This window comes from Diadema antillarum, unplaced genomic scaffold, assembly GCF_040938485.1.
Source record: "Diadema antillarum isolate AM-2024a unplaced genomic scaffold, OU_Dant_1.0 seq00000995_RagTag, whole genome shotgun sequence".
Taxonomy (NCBI): domain Eukaryota; kingdom Metazoa; phylum Echinodermata; class Echinoidea; order Diadematoida; family Diadematidae; genus Diadema; species Diadema antillarum.
The window spans coordinates 345,817-372,103 of NW_027271833.1; the positions used below are offsets into that span (position 1 = coordinate 345,817).

Sequence of the window (26,287 nt, forward strand, 5' to 3'; positions counted from 1 at the left end):
TGCCGCCATGAATGACACAAGTACAAACAGCACCAGTGAAAATCTTTCACAACCTGGTTTTGTCTCAAGACTCTGCACAAGTGTATCACAGGTTTGATGAGAATTTCATACTGAATATACACTAAATTAACTCCACAGAGTTTTGATGTGCATATGTAGTGAGCAGTGAATTTCATGTGGATATAACAAGAATTCTGCCATTGAAGATTATTTTCTCACTAGGTCATAAAGATGTGAATTTTGTGAGGTGCCGAAAATCAGCCGTAGAGTTGGGTTCTACTTCTAGGGATAATATACACAGTGTACTGGTCAAGTAAATTTACTGGTAGGTAGTAAGGTCGTATAAAGGGACAGTGCAGTGCATTGCAGTGCAGTACAATTGGGTCGAGGGCCCAAGGCTCAAGTACATGTATGTAGTGCATGATGGCAGACATAGAGTTGTTCTAATTTTGTTGGGTTTTTCCACCTATTGTAGTATGAATGAAATTGCAACTTGACATAATTTTCAGGCCATGTTTCTCAAGCTAACTGAGCTGACCCAACCCAACTCTGCTGCAACATCTTCTTACTGCTGCTGTTGTGAAGAAAAATACCAATCCTTTGATCATTATCATGGATTGAATGGTATCATAAAGTTCACCGTAAATAATCAATTTATGTGTTTTCACCTGAAAGTAACCTGAGGCAAAGTTCATGTAGCTGTTATGCTTTCTTTTTATGACTGTGTTTCATTGCCTACACTGTAAATACAAAGTCACAATTACCATGTTTTCCTACCAATGGCATACAGATACACATACAGTTGTACTCTAATGTTGCATTTACATTGTAGCTAATCCCAAGTGCTTTACTTCTAGGTGTGAAATTTGTATGCAAGAGGTGATTATGATGTCATTTTTTTTTTTTCTGCTTTCGTGCTTTCTTTTATCCCCCATTTTATGTATTGCAGAGATACCAAACCCTGCTGGACCGGTCTGTCCCTTATGCAGTGCCAAGATGGGTTGGTTTTGTTGTCCTGTGCATCTTATATCTACTTAGAATATTCCTTCTCAAGGTGAGAGTGGTCTCTTGTTTCAGATTGCAGTAAACCCCCTCCCCCCCCCAAAAAAAAAAACAAACAAACAAACAAACAAACAAACAAAAAAAAAACAAGATAAAAGAATTATAAACTAGAAACAGCTCATTTACACCTATGGGCAATTCCACGGTAACTAGGACACAGGTGCCAAAAATTGAAAATGATATTTGTTTCAAACACCATACATTTTCAGACAGTACTTGAGTTGAAGTTTTAAGAATCATTATGTTTTTCAATAAAAGCGGCCATTTTGATTTTCAAAATGGCTGCCAAAATATGCCTATAACTCAATGGTGAAAAGAGTGTATTGTCGCATAACTTACTCTCTGTATATCCACTTTATTAGTACTCTAAGCAACAATCTTTCATATGTATGCAGTTACCAGAGAAGTCTTTTACCACACGATAGAAAAAAAGCTGGTAGCTTTAAAGAATTTGATAAAAACTGTTAATTACTTTGATAATGATGGATGTAACGTCAGTTACCAAAAACAAGGAATTTTTAAGTTTATTCATCAAAGGAAGTGAGCTGTATGATGTAACTTGGGTTTTCTAATGTATGCCCATATGCCTTTATTTTAATACCAGAAATAAGGATACTTGGCATACTGGAGAGTCAAAATGAACACTACAAAATGTGTAACGTCAGTTATCGAAACGTCATACACGAGTATGTAACGTCAGTTACCATGACAGTAATTATAACTGAGGCAATTTTTTTGACTTTTGGCCATTTCAATACATCTGGGAAGCCAACTTACAACAAAGAGCAGCAATCCCTTTCATAGGAAATGATGTCATTACCATGGTATGTCCATGGATATTTTTTTAGCTCACCTGAGCCAAAGGCTCAAGTGAGCTATTGCGATCGCCCTTCGTCCGGCGTCCGTCGTGCGTCGTCCGTCGTCCGTCGTGCGTCGTGCGTAAACTTTTTACATTTTCATCTTCTTCTTGAAAACCCCAAGACCGATTTTCATCAAACTTGGCAGGTAGCATCCCTAGGGGGTTAGGAACTCAATTTGTTAAAATGGGCACCATGACCCACCCAGGGGGCCCCCAGGGGGGCCCAAACCCCCCAAAATTAAGGAATCTTTAAAAATCTTCTTCTCTAGAACCAGAAGTGATAGAGCTAAGTTAATACTATGAGTTAGTACATTGATGACTGCAGTTTCAAGTTTGTTCATGGCAGAATCAGGGATGCCCCCCTTGGGACCCAGGGGAGGGGGGTGGGGAGGGGTTCTAATGGGGCCTAAATTGTACATTTTCATCTTCTTCTTGAGAACCCCATGACCCATTTTCACCAAACTTGGCAGGTAGCATCCCTAGGGGGTTAGGAACTCAATTTGTTAAAATGGGCACCATGCCCCACCCAGGGGGCCCCCAGGGGGCCCCCAGGGGGCCCAAATCCCCCAAAATTAAGGAATCTTTAAAAATCTTCTTCTCTAGAACCAGAAGTGATGGAGCTAAGTTAATACTATGAGTTAGTACATTGATGACTGCAGTTTCAAGTTTGTTCATGGCAGAATCAGGGGTGCCCCCCTTGGGACCCAGGGGAGGGAGGTGAGGAGGGGTAAAATGGGGCCTAAATTGTACATTTTTATCTTCTTTTTTAGAACCCCATGACCCATTTTCACCAAACTTGGCAGGTAGCATCCCTAAGGGGTTAGGATCTCAATTTGTTAAAATGGGCACCATGTCCCACCCAGGGGGCCCCCAGGGGGGCCCAAACCCCCCAAATGAAGGAATCGTTAAAAATTTTCTCTAGAATCAGAAGTTGTACAGCTAAGATAATACTATGAGTGAGTACATTAATGACTGTAGTTTCGAGTTTGTTCATAGGAGATCCAGGGGTGCCCCTCTTGGGGGCAGGGGTGGGGGGGGGGGGGGGGGGGTTGGTTAGGAAGGTCCAAATGGGGGCCTGAATCGTACATTGTCATCTTCTTCCTGAAAACCTCATGATAGATTTTCGTCAAACTTGGCAGGTAGCATCCTTAGGGGGTCAGGATCTCAATTTATCAAAATGGGCACCATGCCCCACCCAGAGGGCCCCAGGGGGCCCCCAATTCCCCAAATTAAGGAATCTTTAAAAATTTGGGCCCTTATTGTACATTTTCATCTTCTACTTCAGAATGCCTGGTCAAATTTTGGTAGAGCTGTGAATAATTTAGATTAGTGACTGCGTGAAAGGTGAACTTGCGATACTCAGGTGAGCGCTAGACCCGCGGGTCTCTTGTTTTAATTTTATTTTATTTCTAAATTCATTTATTCATTCATTTACAATGATTATCTTTTTTTTTGGGGGGGGGGGGGCTTGAGCTTTCGATTTTTGATTCAGCACAAGTTTAAGGTTAAATCATCTGGAAGTTTAGTTTGCCACATGCAGTATATATGCACTCAAATTAGTACATTCCCAGTCCTACAGGATGATAAAGCTACCAAAGTTTGTAGGCCTAATCAGTGACATGATTGCATGTTAACCACATTTTCTACAAAAAAACAAACAAACAAACAACCTTCTGCACAGCTGTATACCAACAGTTTAACAATCTTCACCAATGTTTGCTTTTGCTGGCATTTTTCTTTTTTTTTCAGGAAGCTTAGTCAAGGTTTCTACCACAAGGCAAATGCACAAACAGATATTTCTTCTCTTGCACTTAAATGTGTGGTGTAGTTAACATGGCTCATCTTGTGTACGTCAGGCATGTACTCATTATTGTTTGAAACTTAACACTGATGTTGCTCAAAGTGAGAGAGGATTCTATAGGGTTTAAAAAAAATTGTTCATACAGTGTTTATTTGTTGATTACTTTATTCTATTCATGCAGGGACATTTTGTAATACAACACATGATAATTATGAACAGGAAGAGTTTTTTATATTGATTTTAGCATTCTTTCGTTGCAAAGTCCGATTTCTTGGTATCTCGAATGGATTTGCAAGTCGTGATATATCAGTGAAAAGGAAAAGAAAAACAGTTAAATTACTTCAAGCTAGGAGTAAAACAATAATGCTCTTTTGACCAAAAAAAGCATTTATTTTTCTTCTTCACAGAGAAATATTAAAAGTGCAACACTTTTCATTTAAATCAATTGATGATGGAGATCATCAGGAGTAAAATAAAGAAAAGAAGGAGAAATATATCACAATAGATTTCATACATATTTATGCATATTTATGAGTTGATACATGTTTTTTTCCCCATGACCTGGAAGATATTTTGATATTTTTTTCAAGCACAAAAATATCCATGTTTTGTGTAGTACTACAAGGTATTATGGGTGGAGCACTCTATGTAGATAAAAACTTTCCTGTTCATTAAAAAACAAACAAACAAACAAACAAACAAAAAAGCCCTTAGCCATGTCCATATATTCATACTTGGAACTGCTTAATCTATTAATGGCTCTGTGTAATCATAAATGTTGAATAAAAATTAAATATTCAGACAAATGTCAAGAAATATCCTCTTGTGCATTTACATTATTTTTGCCCAACTGTGCTATTGCACGGGGGGGAGGGGGGGGGGTGCCCCTAAGGGCCCACCCAATATTACTTGTGTCTTTAGATTTTGTTTTAATTTGTTGCTGTAGTTGCCTGGGATTGTCACTGGTACATTGCAGCAGTATAATAACCTGTTAAATAAATTAGTTCTCTGTAAACCCCACGGCAAAGTATGTGTAACGTCAGTTACGTAACGTCAGTTACTGACATGTTTACCTTTAAGTTTTCATAGAACACAAAGAAAATGGACTACTGTTTCATTTCATTGTGTATTTATGACTGATGAACTAAGGTATGACTCCATATCAACCAAATCATTCTGAATGGTCAGAATTATGAAACATCACATAGCTATTCCCAATCATGATTTTGCATGTGTAAACCCTATGGCAAATGTAAGCGTAACGTCAGTTCCGTAACGTCAGTTACCGTCATGCCTTCACTGAAATTGGCATGGTGGTAAAAGGAGACAACTAAAGTGCACATTATTTTGCACACCTGTTCCTAAGAACCTAGGTGTATTGCCATATTAAACACATAAAGGCTAAAAGTCAGGGACATGAGATATTTCCATTTACATCTACACCATAATTTCCCATGTCCTTTTTCCGTAACGTCAGTTACCGACACATTTTCACTTGCTATGTGATAAGAAATGCAGTTTGAGAGAAAAACTTTCCACCTATTTCTTCATTCTCATGAACTTATTCATCAATGCTAATTGCAAGCCCAAGGTGCTTTCATTCACAAAACTACAAGGTAAACAATTTCATGAAAATCCTTACGTGTAACGTCAGTTACCGTGGAATTGCCCCTATACAGGCATGCTGAAAATTGCCCAATTTCCCAATATAAAAGTTTGTAGCTTAAGGAAAATGAATGTTATGAGTGTATATGAACTTGGATGCTTTCTTTGTAATGTTGGCACAGGTAATATGATCACTGATGTCCATATTCACTTTGTAGAGATACTTGGGCCATTGTTTCTTACAGTACTTTGTAGATAGCTTCTACATGTAGATACTTAATAAATAGTTGTGATGACTGCTGCTTTTCTGTAATGCTCTGTATAAGCTGTTATTTTTGCGAATGAGGAGGTCATAGACATTTTTGCGAGATGTTGTTTTCGTGAATTGACACAGAAGCTGTCGTACTGTAAGTGCACTATTTTACCACTCATGGGCAACATTTTTGTGTGTTGTTAAATTTGCAAAAAATAAACCCTTGCGAAAATTACAGCCTATACAGCATCCTTCATTTCCTCTTAACAATATAGGAGGAAGTGTCGTAGAATATGTTTTCATGGTATTTTTGTTTTCCTTGCAGGGATGGTACATTGTGACCTATGCCATGGGTATCTATCACCTCAACCTCTTCATAGCCTTCCTGTCTCCAAAAATAGACCCATCTCTCACAGATGATCAAGGTAGAGGGCTGTGTACATCATTGCCATATGATTAATATGCATTCTGTACAAGCCATTTTCGTCTTTGTAGCAATCTGCTTATGTTACCTGGATCTGATGAAAACACTTTAGATGGATGCCTTCTGACAATAGTGTGTCTATCTATCACCTTCATGTGTTAGAACTCCCAACATTCATGGATGGAAAGAACTTGCCATGACAATGCGTGTTAGTATGTCATGTATTTTCAAAATTCAAGTTGTTCCGATACAGTGGTATCACAATGAAGAAGTCAAGATAAGTTCAGGAATAGAATATTTCTGTGCTGTTGTTAATTTTCCTTCATGCTTCACTCAACCTAAGTGATATCTTGGCCTTTTTATAGTACTGTTTACCTGCCTTCAGTAATTGGCTATCTATGAATGAGAGTTAATGTAAATACTTCAGGCAAGGGAACTCAGATACTCCTTTGTGAATAAGCATCAGTTTTAAGTGTCAGTTTTGTTCTATTTGCATGCCTTTTGTCCCGCATAGGTTGTCACAGGTCTATGCATCTGCCTATCAGTAAAAATGTCGTTGGACTCTTCCTTCTGGCATGATGTAGTGATAAAGATGACACTTGCCCTAATTTTTAAAATTTATATCATGCTCTGTTTTGCAGAAGAAGAAGATGGTCCTGCATTGCCGACAAAATCGGGCCAAGAATTCAAGCCGTTTATCAGGAGGTTACCGGAGTTTAAATTTTGGTGAGCATTACCATGAGAATATTGACTTCAATGTGCAAGGGAATTTAAAAAAAAAAAGCAATGAACTGTTTGAAATGTTGCATATGATGCTGGTTCGACTGATATGTATGATATGTTTGTACTGTGCAATCCCGTTATAACGAACACGGTCATAATGAAATTCTGCTTACAATGAAGTAAAATTTAGGGCCGCAACGGTATCAACTCTATGTATTTTTATTGTTTATTCATTCGGTTTTAACGAAATTTCGATATAACAAAAGAAATTTGCCGGTCTTGAGGACTTTGCTATAACGGGAGTCCACTGTAATGGTTTTCACTTTTCACTGTTTGTGTGTTTTCATGCCGTGGGTACATGGATGCTTGCCACAATCTCTTGATAATCACAGTGTTGTTCATTACGCAACACTGCCACAAGTATGGATTAAACTGTGACTATCAGTGCTTCATCTATGTATCTGTCTGAACTCTGCAATTTCTCAGCAGAACATACCGTAAATGACAGAATTGTATAGTGTTTGTGTTGCTCAAAGCAGATAACAAATTTGGTGCACTCTACCTGATAGCTTTACATCACTACCTGCCTTTATGGTTCTCCATTTCCTGTGGACTTATTATGTCTTCTTTTCCTTTTTGTCATCAGCTAAAAGCATCAATTTAATCCTGTTTTATGTTGTAGGGTGACAAACTAAAAATGGCACGAAGGAGAAAGGTTTGCGGTGACACCATGCGTATGTACTATATTGTAGTGTCACCTTCATTTACTTCACCATGCAAACCTTCAAACAACACTTAAAAATAACATGTTTAATTAGTATTCGTGTTCCAGAACTTTATATTTCTGTGTCTGTGGGGCATACTGTTCAAAAACTACCCTCACCAATGATGTGCTGAGTACAGTAGATCATAAATGGGAAGGTGTTTCATTCTGAGTGATGGCTGCTTTTCTTGATGCAGGCACTCGGCAACCAAGGCGGTTGTAATAGCCATGACGTGTACATTCTTTGAAGTCTTCAATGTGCCCGTCTTCTGGCCAATCCTAGTCATGTACTTCTTCCTGCTCTTCTTTTTAACGATGAGGAGACAAATACAGGTAAGAAGATATGATGATGATGATGATGATACAATTGAACCTGTGTTATAAAGAGGTCGGATATAACAAAACCCTCTCATAACATGGTGATTTAACAGAACTCAACTCTTACCAAGTAATTCCAATTGGTATTTCTTAGTTTTTGTACCCTGATATGGTGAGAATCCTGATACCAAGGTAATTATCATCCGATGGCTTTAAGGCCCTCGTTAAAATGAGGTTCCCCTATAATGATGATTACAAAAGTGGTTGGTGTGTACAGTAGTGCCTTTCCACCTCAATTGTGTACTTGGGGAGGCCTTGTGCACATTCATTGTCTTGGTCACTGGAATCAAACCCCAAGTTACAGTATACAAATGATGCACTTTAATGCATCCTTGGAGATTATTTCACTTTCATGTTTCCCTTTAATATCTTTTATTAATCATATTAGTAATTGTGAGTTGTGATCAGTCATGGGAAAGGTGCATTTCAATGTCTTTTGCTAATAATATTAGCACTTTAGCAATGATTGGCGGATGATGTCACTGGCAGAATCTTGATTTGGAAGGGTTTTTTGGGGGTGGGGGCATATCTAAGTAATCTGAAGTAAAGTAGTGAAAAATTATGGTGACGTTTACAGCATGTAGTATTAAGATATTCTGTCGGCTACATACTTGATGTTTAGGGTTTCATGAATCCATAAAAGTTAACTGGTAGTTGCAGTTTATGTAGTTGCTTTGCCAGTGCCTACAAATCTATTTGACATGGCTATAAAGTCCACCTCACATATGAGTCGACCTCAAAAGTTGAAAAATTGGCTATTAAAGTTGAAGAACAATTCTACCCGGATGGATGTAAACAAGTGTTAATTTTATCGTGTAGAGAGAAATTGGCAAACAGTTTTCTCTGGTCCCTTAATTTTCAACCTAGGTTAGGTTGACTTGTAGATGCTCTCGTACTAATTGGTCTATGGTATGACTTCTGTGTCTTTTTTATCCCCCCCCCCCCCCCCCCCCCCCCTGCTTTGCAGCACATGATAAAGTACAGGTATTTGCCCTGGACTCGTGGGAAGACAAAGTACAAGGGGAAGGAGGATACAGGAGACGTGATTGGTGGGCAATGACAGGATGCTAGCAGTGCAACCGTGACAACGCCTAATCCGCCCACGCAGATCTAGGGGTTTGGGCATTTGTCTACTTTGCTTGACCAACAGGAAGCCGCGCCCGAATGTTGTGATCTTTCCAAAATGTGCCACATTATATTTCTTGCAGGATTACAGCTTTAGTTCGAGACAAAAACTTAGAGAGGGGCTTCATTATTTAAAAGAATGATGAAATTGCTGTCGAGGCACTACGTTCTTAGTATGCATTGGGCTAGTCTTGGTTCAGGGAGTTGGTCTGATATTCATCACATGTAGCAGCATGTATTAAGCAAATGTGATGCTATTTAGAATCTTTTGGTTGTCATCAAAGGAAATGTGTTTTTGCGAAATTAAGTTAACTGAAAAGTTGACTTAAAAAAACATAACTTGTGCCTGTGTTTAAGTACATAGATGGCATTTCTGTAGATAGCGTGAAATGATTACCCAGTAGGAATTCATGAATTTTGTCAATAATTGTAGTTCAGAGGAAAAGCAAACAAAGTGTTCCCGCTCACCGGCGATAGGAAATTAGGCTTCTTGTTGGTCAACTGGTTGTACAGCTTACCATGACCTGAAACATATATCTTATGTATATGTTGCACACATTTGAAAGTGATGTGTCTGTAAATTTTCTCTCCCTGCCTGCAGACTGATTGGTTGACAGGTTAGCTTTGTAGCTCTGGTCTAATACCAGTCCAAAGGGGGAAAGAGATGAATTATCTCATGGCTACTATTGGGAGGACATATTCCTCGGAATATTGTTTTATGTATTTTTCAATATGTAGTGTAATCTTATACGTACGTTTAAATAAGTGGAAGGAACTGGCTAGTTTGCCATTAATTTTGTATGTACTTTTGTAGTTGCAGTGATTTATTTCAGCTGCCTGCCACAAACAATTGAAGCCTTTTTTTTAATGTATAGCTGCTGATACTTTTCTTCCCCTATTGTGTCTTTAATAATAAAAAACAAATATTTTTTCAGATGCACTACAACTGTGGCATTGCTCAGGATTTGCATGCAAAAATGTGCGAAAGCCCTGTGTCTTTGACTAGCAATGAGGATGGAATTATGTCTGTATCTTTTCCAGCATTAACAAAGCTGCGGAGTCTCCCTGACTCTGCAGGGGCTCGATGGTAACTGAAATTGTTCTGTTCATTTCTAGACAATAGAATACAAAAGTCATTCTGATTAGGGTGTTCAGTTCAGCTGCGTGTAGTGCACAAAAAAAAAAGCAACAACAACATGTGTCTCCCTCCCCTCTCTCTTGATCTCTGGAGGAACCTGATTTTAGTGTAGAAATGTTGGTATCCATGCATTGCATTGAAATGTGTTGTCCAGAAGACGAGTCTACGGAGAATTGACCAAAATGCGTCGCACGACTATTTTTTTTTTTCTGACGCAAGACTGGGATTTGCTTGATCCCTCCTCAATAGAATAATTCCTGACAGATTCAATAATTATGTGCATACCAAGAGCCGTTTTAGCAATTGGGGAAAGGTGGGACAAAATCCGCGTTTTATCACTTGTCTGGGGTGTTTAAAATGCACATAGACTTGTATGGATGCAACCAAACTTGCTTTTCTTTTTCACAAGAAAAACAGGCACTTGCCCCCAATAATTACTCTTGCCTGTTTGTCCCCCCCCCCCCCCCATGTCTTCAAGCAGTCTTATCCATGCAGTCCCTATTTTAGCACCTCTCTCATCAGGACAACATAAATAATATGATTCACATTTAAGTGCCGAGGCATTCACTGGTCATAGGGAACTTTTGCCGAATCATAAGCACAAAATGTCTCCGAAGAAATGCAGAAAGAAATCCAAGATCAAGAATACCACAAGCATGTGAATACATGTATTAAATTTCCAGTCAGCAGAGACAGAAATAAATTACCACGGGAAGTTTGCTTCTTTGCGTTGAACATGCAAGACTTATATTCTTTTTCCTAGAAGGAATTGAGCAAGTTGCCTTGTTCATTGTTGTACAGAATTTCTTTATATTGTGGTTAACACAAGCATTTGCTTAGTGAACTGATTTTTTATACTGTACCATTTGTACTGCAAACAACAGACCATACTATGTACAAGACATTAACATTTCTAGGGTATTATGGCAAGAAATCAAGTGTGATAACAAATTTTATCCTCCTGTGAAAACTCAATTCAGCCATGAAAGGTGTATTCATTATGAGGCGCAGTTAACATGTAGCAGATTGTTACGTAGCCGTAAAGCTAAATACATCCAGTTTAGATGTGATGCGCGGTTGTTGATTTGTACATTAATGTGTGCCATGCTGCAATGCTGCAAGTCATACTGTTTACTATTCATATCAGTCGCAAAATTACTCTATACTGTTCAGTGAGATCCCCTCACACACACACACACACACACACACACACACCGTGAAAATGAGAAATAGAATAAGGGAAAGGATATTGTTACTCAGGGGGATCTCAGAGAGAAGTTGGATGTAACAAAACCCTCTTGTACATGTATTATGTAACTAGGTGATTTTTACAGGCCCAACTTTTTATATATTTCTTTGTTTTTTTCTACCCTGATATACCCTGGTAGTTAAAAACCTGAAACACATGTATTACAAAGTAATTGACATAGTTTTTATGTCCTGTTATAACAAGGTTCCCCTGTACTCAAATTTTGAATTCTTAGCGTAGACCCATTCTCATTTGGCCATGCTTGTACAACTTGAACCCTATCATATCAAATCAACCAACATTTATGAATGTTGTGTATGTTTCTTGAATTGTTGTGCACAAGTTACATTGTTGCAACACTGAAATGAAGTATATTTGTGTCATAACTACAATTGATATTTCCATCAGGTAGATCTTAAGGTATTATTTGTATTTTTTTTTTCTCGTTTCTGCATTTTGATAGGATGTCTCCAAGTATTCAAGTCTCTAGTCACATCAAATTGAAAGTTTATTTCTCATGAAAAGCTCAGTGATTTTAGTATTAGTGAAAAAGTATCTCCATACTATATTTATTGAGATGTTTTTAAGAGGCGTATGATATATTACATGTAACCTGCTTGTTTGCCAGAAAGCACACCTCAGTTTGTGCTTACCCATTTCAATTTGTGATTGGGAACTTGGAAGACATGACGAGCGTTCGTGGCCACAATTTGTAGAGTTTATAGCACATAGCTCAGAATATTTATGTAATGTGGCCTTGATATACACCATTAATAACCATAATTATTTCGAGTGGCCAAAAAGTGTTGTGAAACTTCAATCTGTGATTCTGCAAATGTCTTAACATCTGCTTTGTTTCTTGCTTTGTTTTGTTTTGTTCTTTTGCATGGTTGGGGGAAGGAGACATCTGCAACAAGTTGCCCAGAAGATTTCTTAGATTAGGAAAGTGTATGATAATTTGTACCATAATGTTTATGAAAATTCCATGGATAGAAATGTGTATTAAAAGTTTACCAGTTCTAAAGTTTGCAGTTGACAGTGTGGTCCTTCTTCATGAATGGTTTGGCTCCGTTTACACCTTGCTGTCACAAGCATCAACCTGGTGGATGGACTTCATTTTGAAGTAAATGGGTACACCATAACACACAGTGAACATGTCACGTGAAATTACAATGAAATCCATCCATCCATCCATCCATCCATCCATCCATATAATCATCCATCCATCCATCAAATCAGTCAATCAATCAAAAGGGGTAAACAAGATCCATGGATAATTTTTTTTTTTCAGCAATCGTCTTTCACAACCTCAAAACTGTATGTTGTAACATGAAAAACTAGTGAAGTTAATTTGCTATACAGGAAATCCTGTTACATTGTATAATGAGGTTGCTAGGACAGCCGATATACACGTATGTACCTTGTTATAACCAGTACCTCTAATAGTAAAAGTACTAAAATGCGAGTAGCTAAAATCCAGGCAAGGAAAATCATGACTGCTGAATTCACCTAATCAAAATTGGTACCACATGTGAGCTAGTCACAGATTTCCCTTTATCCTAATTTGGGTTATATCGGGTCTCCAAAGTAATAAGACAGAACCTGGAACTTTGGGGGCAAGAAAAAAAAAATCAGCTTAAAAGCTTGCCATTTTGTTCCGTCTGTAATCTACAGATGTATTTTGTAATTAGAGTCCACTGTAATAACCACACACAGATCATAATCTATCAAGTACTGAAAAAAAAAAATTGATTCACAGGACACACAATGATTCCCCATCATGGACACAAATGCAGCATTAACCAAAACTGATCAAATTCGTAGTTTAATTGAACATTGTGCCTTAGCAAAGGAGTAGCAGGCTTAAACACATATAAACATACAAATGTATTGGGTAAAAATCGGAAGAGGCAAGAGAAAATTGAACTGTATGAGATCTGTACATTTGACCGTTTCTGTAATGTATTAAAATTCATATTGTTTATTTTTCTACAGCCTTGTAATGCACAGTAAAGGAACATTTTATTCACCTGTTTCCTCCAATTATGTTTATTACACAGGAATTCACTCGGCATTCATCAGTTGTTGCTAGGTAGGGCAAGTCTCTGGCAATCTTCAGTGAACAAAGAATGTATAGAATTTTTGTAAATCACAGAGACGGTCTATTGTTGTGAGGAGCAGTGGCTACCCCAAAACGAATACACTATTAAAAGCAGATATTTTCTTGCATTTCGCACGACACGAAAACCAGCACAAAAACAAGAGCATGCAAATTTTTTCGTTTTCATATGTACATGTACATGTAATGTTATATCATATCTTTTATTTCGCAGTATAACAATCATGGAATTCCTCTTACCCAGTTAAAAAAAAAAAAAAAATTACCTTCACGAAAATATCCACGTTCTGAAGGTGAAAGAACATTACAATAAACACTTCCAGTTACAGTGTACTAGGGAATCTACATTGTATATTCATGTTTTAGAGGAAACCAAAACTTAAATGTAAATGTGCATTGAGTGAAAGCAGCAATATCAGTAGAATAGATCAGTGAAAGTTTAAGGAAAATCTGAAAATTGATTCAAAAGTCATGAATATTTAAGCTTTCAGTACCGTCATTGCTGGATAAGAAGACTACTATCGTTCATGACATCATGTACATTTGTATGGACAAGAAGAAAATATAAAGTAAATACAACACATTTTCAAGCATTGTGAAAGAGCACTTGACTAATAACAACTTTCAGAAGGCAGGGGGAATAACAATGACTTAACATGTCAGTAACAGGTCGATGGAATGTGTACTTTTCATGAAAAATTAAATTTTGTGGAATTCTTCGGAACTCTTCTTCTGAATTCTTTTCAGAAGATTAATCACTTTTCCTCAAATTTTCGCTGATGTGACCTATTAAAATCGCCACTTGAACAAAATCCGAGTTTATATGTGACCCTGTACCTCAAAACAAACAAAAAGTCGCCAGACATGAATTTTTACTTAAGACCATATTCTAAAAGAGCAGACTTCAAGCTTTAACATGATGTATAACCCAAATCAAATGGACTCTCCTAACCTATCTAAATATTGGAAAGAAAGCACAAACTCAGGAAAAGTGTGAACTGAGAAAAGAGGCTCTGAAGTGCAGTGTCTAATCAAGCGCTTAATCTTTACCAAATCGTGCTGGCTGTGCCATGAATGGGACAAAAAACAGGAAGTAAACCACCAGAGTAACAACAATGAAGGGATTATCAGATTAAACTGAAATTAAGCATGCCTCATTAACACATTCTGTCCATAATTAATGCCAACTTTCAAAGCAGTAGCACTATCCTTTCAAAAGTTATTAGAGTTGAAAGTGAAGAGTGTGGACAAGGTTTTTCAGAAATGAAAAAGGGATTCTAAACACACACCTAATCACACTATTCTACCAAAAATGTTCGAGATAAACTGCTAAAAAAAACACTTTCCTGCCCGTTTTATGATACCAAATTTTAGCATAATGTAAAAGAAGACCCGCTCTCTTTCAGAAAATATGAAAAAGTAAAGTTCGGCTAGGTTGACCCATTTCACTTATTTTCAGTCCTCACGCACAATCAGTGTGTGCGACTTTATGTTCGTTTTGAGGTGCACGGTCACATATGTGAGTTTTGGTTTCCTTTAACTTTCAGACAGTCTTCTAAAAATGCAATCAAATAGGCCAGTGTACTTTTGTTTTGTATCTTAACTTTTCCTTTGATGACCTATGTGTACATTGCAGCAAAGGGCTGTTTCATCTACCAGTAAATAAAATACCAGTAAACGCTGCATTTCAGTATCCTGTATTTATATATAGCATCTGGTTTGCATACGTCAGTCATTACCAGATCGGGCAAGACCCTGTAAGCTGTCTAGTTGTAAACACTGCTGATAAGTTGGTATAGTTTTGGTTGGGACGGGACTTCAGGTTTTTTGCATTTTTTTTATGATGAGTTGGGTTTTTTTAGATGAGAAACATCTCATGATACATCAAAGAGCATATCATTCCGAGAGGAATTCAAAGTTTATTTGCTAAAAAGTGGTTTTGAAAATGGCTGAGATATCGAAAACAAAGCAATCCAAATAAAAGGTGGGACCCGCCTTTCATTAGGATCGCTCTGTTTTACTTTATTTTTGGATATCTAATAGCCATTTCAAACCGATTTTCATCAAGTAAACTTTGAATTCCCCCCAGAATTGTATGCAATGTGATTATTTCATAAAGTGGTTTCTAAGTATCTTGCAAAAAAGTTAAAAGCTGAATCCTCATCACAACCAATACTATAATATACCTTTCAGGCACACATATCATTTGGATGTGTTCTCAAACAAGTCTATTCTTCTTCATACTCCAGCATCTTATAGACCAATCCAACCCGGCAGCAAAATCCGCCATTACTCCGGTGTCCTATTTACACACATACACAGGAATGCATCTCAGCATGATATACACTGTAAGGCAAGATATTTTTGCGGCATGAAATTTTTGCAAATTGTCACTGGCATACAGTATAATGCACATAATGTAGACGAGAACTTTGGCGTGCATTTCAATTTCGAGAATCTTTGCGCTCGCAAAATTTGTGAAATTAAAATGCACACAAACATTTCTGATTTTACAGTAGGGCCTATATTACGACCCGACTCGCGCCCGCTGCAATATACATCATACATTCAGCACATGCGTGCATTTGGGACACTGAGAGTAATGGCGAACTTTCTGCCAGGTTGTATCGTTCTTTATCAAGGCGGTTGTTGCAACTGGCTGCATGTTCGTCTCTGCTCTGGTCTGCTGACCGGTCAATTTAGCTGGACTGGATGTAGCTGGGGTCCTGTGGTCATTGTCACCTCAGAAGCTTCTGGACGTTGACCCACTCTTCTTTCTTTTGCACGGATTCACCAGCAAACTGCAGCGAAGCACAGATACAAGTACATAAGGTTAAAGGTCAAATACGGTAAAAGCAGACAGTTTTCGCTCAAGAAATTTTTTGCACTCAGCCAGGTAAGATGAATTTCATGTTTTTGATTTTTAGATGGTTACAACAATTGGGTGCACACTTTGAGCAGCTTAGTGCTGCCCTGGAGATTATGTAGTGCATTGGTAGCACGTATTATGGGGAAAGGTACTAACTTGTCCACATTATGATAGCAAATACACTGCACAGTATACAACTAGAGAACATGAAGAAAACTACAATTAAAACAGGTAAAAACTAACAATACACATTACTTAAGGAAAATATTGTGTACATTTATATTTGTGCTAGTTTCATGTTACACAAAATGAGTGAAATTCCACTTTTAAAGTAACCTACAGGGCCAGCAGAGCGTTTTCAAAGGTGTGGGGGCCCACTTCCGGGTTTCATGAGCCAAGAAGCAAAAAAAAAAAAAGTTCTTCAGTGGAAAACATAACCTTACCTCGCTCACACTTCAAAATCTTTAATTTCTATTTAGTGCCACTTACATACTTCCGGGTTAAAAAAAAGTGTGGGGGGCCCAAAGTGATGACACCTTATGTATTCCTTTGTATAGTCCACACAATATCAGAGACAGAGGAGGTATGTTGGTAGGACCATGCAGCTCAAGATTTTCAAACTGGAAACACCATAAAACCATGCCTTTTTAATTCTTGCCATGCCTTGTTTGCAAATTGATAAAGATGTTGTCAGACATACTATTCATGGATATCAGCCATATATTCCACTTCTTATCATATCAGAAGTCAATGTGTGGGACTGTAGCATTGTTAGACTTCTGAGAGTATTTGCATTGTCAGCTACATGGTATATCTCCTAATCGGTAAAGTCATCACTGTGATCGACAAAGAGCTGAAAATTGGCTGATATGAAAGACACGACAATGGTGTTGGAACCGACAATGGTGTACCTTGATTTCAGGGAAGCAAGTGTGGCGAGGCTGCAATGGTGAGGGACAGTAAATCTCTTGTAGGGTGAACCACATAGCGTCTGGATCAGCCTGGATGAAGCATTCAAATGATGCCAGGCATGCCTGTAGGATGAAGAATAGGAATGTCCACATGCCAGAAATTAAGTACAGTAACCTAAATGCTATTTAAGCTCCTCTTTTTAAAAAATCAAAGCCAACTTAAGGTTATGAAAGTCTACTCGATATGATCTGGCCTAGGAGGCTCCCCTCGACACTACATGTGATAGGTCGCCATTGCAAATTGTTATCGCTGCGATGTTTCACAATTTTTTTTCTTCTTTCGAGTCTCCCGCATCTTTTGGAGCTTTGATAGTGATTTATAGCAAAAGTATAATTTTATGCATACATCATGCATAAATTAGCACAAATTAGCATAAACAATAATATTTTAAAATATTTGCCCTACAGTATTGCAGATTACGTCGCAGGTAATGTGTCAATTTTTGTCTTGACTGCAGAGTCGACGGCCAAGACCTGGAGGGGGGACCTGCAACACCTCACAAGGCTCTATCATCTTCCTAAATAGCCCAGCCTACTTACGGTTTAATAAATCCTTTCCTAAATGATGACGAGGAACTGATTAGAAGGGATACATTCTTCACTCGCATTTCCCATAGGTGACCATCATTCTCATTGATAAAAAGCCAAAACTGACCTCCTGTAATCCCTGTGGCTGACCGGTGTGGAGGTACGGGACACAGGCTTGGACCATGGACAGCAGCTCATTCTCTGCAATATCAACCTGTTGGAAAAACAAAACCATCACAAAACACAGCTCTGATGCAAATACAAGTTTCAAGAGTACAAAATTGTGGCTGCTCAGTTTAAGTTGATCGAGCATGATAATGATGTTGGCATGAATGCAAATCCACTCGAGCAAACAAAATTTGTGAATATCATACTCTTACTATCAAGATACAGACAAACAATTACTGCTATGCTAGGAAACTGTTCCTGAATAGTTCATGGCAACAATATTATCTATGACATAAAGTAGAGTATAAAAATTCCAGCCATCATCAGATTTTCATTGCCTTTTTCTTTGTAGTTGTTGTTGGTTGTTTTTGTTTGTTTGTTTGTTTGTTTTTTGCTGATCAACATTTGCCATATCTTACATGCACTTTTAAGCTAAATGCAGGGCACATTTTTCCAAAATTGACATGTTGAATAACAGTGCCGTTATAAAGATGACACTAGTTTGCATTGGTGTGTGCTAAAATAAAAAGAATTAAAACAAAAACACTTATCTGAGTTTGATATTTCATGTTCTGTTTCTTTAAATGTTTGGCCAAGCTATGTTTACAAGAGAGTAAGCACAAGGTTTACCTGTATGCATAGCTGACCAATGCCACTCAGTATGGAATGCTGCAACTTGTAGTAAGCTGTGTGGTGGTAGCTGGACCCGGCTTTAGAACTGGATATGAAATAATTTATGGGATTCAAAAAAAAAAATAACAATAATAATCAAACAATGTCAGAAAGGACAGGTTAAGACTAGAAGTCCAGAGAATGAAGGATTTGCAGGCTAATGCTACGTTTACACCATGTTCCCGGCGGCCACAGCATCCCCGTTTGCCCAAAACATAGTGCAGTGTAGGTAGGTGGTATATTCTCCTCTTTTTCCCCCTCTGTATTCTAGTCTGTTTGTTCATACATACATTAGGAAGACAGGCAAACAATTTGGCATAATAAGAGATGAGCATAGGGAAGGAGTTGGAGACATCAGCCAAATCCCTTTCACTCGATCTAGAAAACGATCGGCAGACAACATCATCCACAAGTCAGCCATTGGGGATCATGTTGCCATCAATAACCAATCCATCCAATGGGACAAGAGCCGTATTCTTGCCAGAGAAGATCATCGCCCATCAAGAAGGATAAGGCAATTCACATCAGGAAAACAGCTAACACAATGAACAGAGACTCAGGCCAATATATTCTCTCACAAGTATACGATCCCATTCTCTCCCGTTCAGAGTCACACCGCCATGTACGACACAGTCTGAAGAAGCCACCAGTAGGAGGCAAAAGTACTAAGGAACAAAATAATTTTTGTGATTGTGAAGGAAGAAAATCTCCAAACTTGATCAACAAAGACTGCTAGCTTCAGAACGACAGCGTGGAATTACACCATTTTTTTTTTTTTTTTTTTACACTGCTTGTCACATGATGAGCAGTTGACCAATTGGGTAGCTAGAATCTTTTCAAGTGTCATACGATATCTTTTAGTGTCATACCTGGTTTCAGCGTGTGCCTCCAAGAGTTTGATGAGCTTGGGCCAGACATCCTTGACCGTCCTCCGCCTGATGAAGTCCCTGGACGTCTCTGCCAGGGTCAGCAGTGTCTCAAAAGCCTGCGGGACGGACCAGATTAAAGGGATGGTATACTTTTGGATGAGATGGTTTATAATTTTTTTGTGAGATGATGACAAACTAATATTAGATATGAAATAGCACACAATTGTTTGTAGAATTCAAAATAAATTGATGAGAATTGGTTTTGAAATGGCTGAGATATCCTAAAACAAAGAGGTTCCAAGAAAAAGTGGTACCCACTTTGTTTTATATTGATTTTAGATATCTCTGCCATTGTAAAACCAATTTTCATCGAATAATCTTTGAATTCCGCATAGAACTGTATGCTCTTTGATATTTCATAAGTGGTTTCTAATTATCTCACAAAAGGTTAAAATCTGACTCCCCATCTCAACCAAACTATACCATCCCTTTAAGCCAAACCCTCAATAAGCTGAAAGTACATGAAGTACTAATCAAGCTAGCAAAATGACCCGGCAGAGAATTTGTACTTGGCTGGCTGAACTTCCCTATAGGTGTTGCAAAATCTACAGCTCCTTACAATTATCAATGTCCTAAAATCCAAATTGTTGGTGGTTTTGGAATGAAGCAGAACCAATACAAAGTGTCTATGTCTTGATTCGCAGGACACCACAAATATTTGTAGAAAATATCATAAAATGAAGTATTAGTAGTTCTTCCGCAACATTCACACACAATCACCACAGAAGTGTCGACAATTTGCATCATAAATATTTTGCACAGGCTCAGATATATATCTCAATCTGTTCACTGATTTGTAACCTTCTGGTCCTCATGCTGTCTCTTTTTTTTTCAAACTTCTATCAGAGCATTCAGAAATAAAATATACGTTACAGCATCTTTTTCTTCTGAAATTACGAATTCAGCAAGACAGCATACTATGCATCTACTTCACAGGAACACACAAAATTTATATAAAGATTTGCAAAATCTCCTGAAATTAATACAACTAGAACAAAATGTAACTCACAAAAAAGTATTGATATTACAAGTGTAGTCGTGACATTGTGGTGGGTATATGGATAGCTGTGTATGTGACACATTCAATTCCATGTGATAATTCAATGCAGCATTGTAATGAAGACTGTAACCAAGAAGGGATCTGGGCCCTGTTTTATTAAAAGATATAATCGATTTTAAATTTCCTTACGACACAGGCTGCCATAGACTTACCATAGAAATCAACTATATAATCAACTCTTCATAAAACAGGGGCAAGGAGTGGCAGTCTAATTTTCGAGCTAAAGGCTAACCTTATTGATAACTAGGACTTCAGAATCGGAGAACCTCTTCACGAAGGCCGGCCACAACTTGTGCACAAGTGGCAGCAACACGTCTGAGTGAAGAAATCAACAAGAAAGACAAACATAGGCTAGAGGTCATAGTCTTCATTCATACATGTACATGTATAACAGCTAAAGGCAAGAAAACAAATCTGATTAAATTCTGGGAAGACAACCACCTTCTGAGCTATTACTGCTGGCTGACGCCACAGGGTGGTTTCATAATCATTTTTTATATGACTGCAAGCATGAATGCTGCTTTTTCTCACCTTGCTGTAGAAAATGACATCTATCTCGTAGCCGGATCTTCACTTATTAACAGAGCAAACAACTTTATTACATGCGAATGTATGCCAGCATGTCTCAAAAACCATCTTTTTAACCTGTTGAGGACAAGTCCCGAGTATACTTGAGCAAGTGTCTATGGGAAATGGGTGTTGTGGCAAAATCAGCCCATCCTCAACATAATGAAATTAGTCAGTTTTATAGACAACTTTTCCCCTCTTATTTTTTTATCACTATTATTATTATTATTATTATTATTATTATTATTATTATTATTATTATTATTATTATTATTATTATTATTATTATTATTATCATTATTATTATTATTACTATTATTATTATTATTATCATTATTATTATTATTGTTATTATTATTATTATTATATCATCATCATCATCATCATCATCATCATTATTATTATATCTTTTTATAATCACACAGAGTACTGGACTGCTGTACCAAAAGAGTTTCAGTTGTGAAGCAGCAACAGTTACTTGTAAAGTGCCTAAAGATTTCTGGGGTCTTTTGGTTATGACAGTCATTCACCCCACTGTCATGCAAGTGTCTCTCTGGGTATCACTGCACATTACATCAAGAATACCATACCAAACATTAAAAACAAAAGCATGTACAGGCGAACCTTACTATAATGAGATGGTAAGCACGGCAAGAATTTCTCATTATCATAAACTCAAAACATCATGAACATAATATCATAAACATTTAAAAGGACACAACTATGATAAAGGAAAATAATGACAATTCTACAAATATAATCCTCTCTGGTATTACACTAAAGAAACCTCATTGTATCCATCTTTGTTACAATGGAACGGGTTTTGCCTGTACATGCAGTCTAAAACACAGTGTTTCTTGTGGGTTCATGTGTCATGTTGTGCACACTATCTTTGCTCCTCGATGATGAAGCTCAGTAAAGAAACGGCACACGGTACCTTGGTTAGCTGCCAGTACCTCCACCGCAGTCTTGACAGTAGAGAGAACACAGAGCCTCAGGCGAGGGTTGGATGACGAGAGAAGGTGCACGCAGCGCTCTAAAACCTGCCACAAAAGGAGATCCAGTTAGGAAAGATTGGAGTGTAGAAGGCTTAACGGTGCACCACTTATTTTTTTCTTGGGTATGTATGTGGCCCTGAAAAGGGCCTACCCACTCCCGACGTTTTGGCAAGCATGTTCTTGCCGTTTTAATACATACCAAGAAAGAATACACGGTGCACCATTAACCCTAATCAGGCTGGGGGGGGGTGGAATCCGCCCCCCCTCGACGTTTCGCGCAATATCTTCGCAACGCGATAACCTCCCGCCGCGATGTTTCATGACTTTTTTCTTTCAAGTATTGCGCAACTTTTGAGACCCAAATTGTTGCGCCCGCGCGTACCGTTTTGACGCCATGCCTGTTCGAAAAAAATTTGTCAACCCCAAAATTGCTCCAAAACGTGATTTTGTGTACAAATCCAATGCAAATTGTGTTTTTTCAATTAATTCACATAAAAATTCATATCTTCACTTAGAATGGCCGAAATTAACTTATTATAGCATAATAATGCTTCAAAAAATGTCTGTGACAAATTTTGGCCTAAAAACAAACAAAAACAAAAGGTCAAAAAACAAAGAAATACATAAGAAATTCAAAAAAACAATAAAATACATAAGAAATTAATTTCGATACAGATTTTTTTTTATCCGATGTCTCAGAAGAATGATACAAGAAACATTTTAAAAAAGAAATTAGCTTAATTGGAGCATTAATAAGTGATTTAGAGCCCAAAATTGATTTTATGCATAAATTACAATAATTAATATGAAATATAGAACAATTTTTCGGAGAAAGCAACCATACATTTTGATAGAATACGTCGCGGGCGTCACGTGTGCCGATTTTCGCATTCCATAGGCGAGATCTGAAGGGGGGCGGAATCCGCCCCCCCCCCCCCCCCCCCCCCCCCCCCCCCCCCCCCCCAGATATAGCATAGCCAAAAAAGCCCAGCCTGATTAGGGTTAAGCCTTCTACCATCCAACGTTCTCTACCACAATGAAAGCCTTCAAGGATTTCATTAGGAAAGACTATCGGTTATCATGAAGTCATCCCAGGAATATTCTACTGTTACTGTGTTTTTAGATGGTAGGAGTTTTATTTTGCTATCAGAAGCCCCACACACTGCTCCACTGCAGAACATTTCATATTCCTTTGGCAGGTCTCTGAATTTTTCCCCTACACCTACACAATTACAAACACTAAGAGTTCCAGAGAAAAATAAATATCGGTATATTAGAAAAATCATCCAAATCAATAAAACCATGGTTGACATATACATACTCCATAGCATCATACATCACATATAATTATCTGGCACAATGCTTTCTTCACACAAAATTTGATGTAAATTGGAAGGACCTAGGATATGGTTAAATAGGTTTTGTTTGACCATTTGCATTCCTATGTTTTTATGTATTTACCCTTTATTCCTATCATTTCTTGATTCTTTTTTTTTCACAAGTACACAGTAGATATTCCAGGTTACCTTCTTGGTGTTGCTGATATGCAGTGGCAGTTCCTTTGGTTCGTCAATGTTATCTGGACCGGTTTCTTGCCTCTCCCCATCCCCTTCCACATCCCCCTGGTCCAGGTCAACATCGCAGTCCGTTACCTCACCATCAGCAACGTTCAGCTTCTCCACGTAATCTTGCAGGAAAGCTGTGATGTCATTGACAGGGTCTGCATCAGAGCTAGACAACATAAGGAAAGTGGAAAAAGGGAAGAGTGACAGCATTGCTCGCATACCAATGTACTCAAAGAACACAGCTACATTTTCATTGCTGCTGTCAACGCTGGGTAGACTGCCAGCTTCAAGTGTGTACGTATGGGTCACACACAAACACACTGCCATAGCCTCTGACCATTTGAGCATTGAGAATTTAGGGTTTCTGGGACGAACACTAGACTAGGGCTTTCTATTGCTCAGTCGGTAGAGCACCAGGCTAGCAATCCGTAGGTCTCCGGTTCAAATCCCGATGGAATCCCATTTTCTTTGCTCATTTTTCCACTAACAAGTATTTATTTCGATACAAAACCTGTGCTTACACATACTACAAGTACATCGCTACGGAGTATGAGCATTACCAGGCAATACCTCATAATGGTATATGAACATCAGAAAGAGAGGCTCTTACACTATACAGGAAAACTTTGACAGATATCTCATGTAGCATGCACTTTAGGAGTGTGTGAACACTCAGCCAAGACTAGCATGAGGTAAATTAATCAAGTTTCTGTGCAGTTCTTGGGCTATTACTCCATGTTTTTCTCAATGAAACAATTTGCATCTTGGCAATAGATCATCACTTTTATTCTTCAGAGCACTAGTCTATAATACTATAAACATCTCTGCATAAAATAATACATAACAAAATGTAGATTCTGACATATAAACACAAGTCATAAGCATACATGCCAAGATTGTGTCCATGCACACAGTCATAATGAAAAGGTGGAAAAAATACTTGATCAATCCAAAAAAATTCTTATACTGTATATGATAAATGAGATATAAAAAAATACATTTCTAGTATTCATCATGACTAGAATGAACATGTATCAAGATATCTATGACTCACAAAGACGCCAACAGGGGATATCTTTTGCTTGAATATTTACCTCTCCACGGTCTGCAGTTCCTCAACGCTATTCTCTACTGGGAACCATCTCCTGAAGGCTTGAACCAATGCCTGGAGGACACTCATCAGAGACGAAGCATGGTCGCCATGGTAACTGTCCAGGATGTGTAACGCCTGCATCACAGTCAGAGACATCATAACAGGAAGATATTCTCAATCAAAGCACAGCTTACATATTAGTACTGTGCGTCTGCAACACGTCTTTATTTTGGGATGAAGATAATTCAGGGCAGAAAGATACAGAGGCCACTGTCAAACACAACAAAACTTTTCAACGTTCAACTTTGAGAACTCTTTGCAAACTTTGCGCACTCTGGTGACCAAACTTCTTGAAGTTTCAGTTCTCAATATTAAACAGCTTAAAAGTTTGGGTCAGTAAGAAGAAAGTGCATGCTGTCTCACAGCTAATGACTGTAGCGTTAACAATGCACACACACATGCATCCCAATGAGCTCACACTTCAGAGGTATTGCAAATAGGAAGAAGAATGGTCATGTGACAAATGTGCAATGTTTCATCTGCAGGCGTTCAGACTGCACAAACTTCATCGAGAAGATTTGTGGGGGTTTGGGAAATTTCCCTAGCTTTAGAGGGAAGCTTGGCAAGAAGTTTTGGGGGAAGTTCGCAGTCACCCTGGCAAGACTTTCAGAACTTGATCTTAAGAACTGAAACTTTGTGAAGTTTTGCCAGTGTGAAAGCAGCTAAAGGCAGAATGAAGTTAAAACTACGCAAACACGAAAACTTACCTCATCTATTGTGTCTTGAAGAAGCGGCAGTATGTCTGGATTGCTGATAAGAAGAAAAAAAGGGGGATCCAAAAAGGAGGAAGTTAATCCATCAACAACTAATCTGATAAATAGATAAGTTATTCAGTGTTTCAGAAATAATCTTCAATGGAATAGCCTGTTGTATCGAACCTATCAACAAACAGTGACTGGCCTTTAATCTATCCACATGACATTATGGAAGAAAATATGAGAAAGTGAACATAAATTTTTCCACAAATATATCACCATGAACACTATGGAATAGTGCATCACAGATAGATGGATGGATGCGTGGATAGGTGGGTGGATAGATGTATAGAAAGATAAAGGGACGGACAGATACAACAGACAGACTCATAGGCAGAATCCTTTTAAGATACAGAAAATAGATAGTACACATGCATATAGATAGATGGACAAGATAGACAGAAAGATAATAGATAGATAGATAGATGGATAGATAGATAGAGAGATCAATACATAGACAGCTAGATAGGTGGATGGACGATAAATAGATACAGTAGATAAATCACATAGTATCTAAGGTACATGTAGTATACCACACAATAATTACCACATG

General features: G+C 38.0%; 1 protein-coding gene and 1 long non-coding RNA gene across 2 annotated transcripts; one reads left to right on the forward strand and one right to left on the reverse strand.

Moving 5' to 3' along the window:
- LOC139742311 (protein RER1-like) lies at positions 1-9,133 on the forward strand. The gene is made up of 6 exons (XM_071652888.1): positions 1-91; positions 950-1,054; positions 5,906-6,005; positions 6,646-6,730; positions 7,688-7,823; positions 8,836-9,133. The coding sequence occupies exons 1-6, from the start codon at positions 8-10 to the stop codon at positions 8,926-8,928; spliced, it is 603 nt and encodes a 200-aa protein (XP_071508989.1). The 5' UTR covers positions 1-7; the 3' UTR covers positions 8,929-9,133.
- Positions 9,134-19,595: 10,462 nt separating this feature from the next.
- LOC139742312 (uncharacterized) lies at positions 19,596-22,307 on the reverse strand. The gene is made up of 3 exons (XR_011711669.1): positions 22,201-22,307; positions 20,929-21,011; positions 19,596-19,692 (listed from the first exon to the last, which is right to left on the reverse strand). It is a non-coding gene; the product is annotated as an uncharacterized lncRNA (long non-coding RNA).
- Between the last annotated feature and the right edge of the window lie 3,980 nt (positions 22,308-26,287).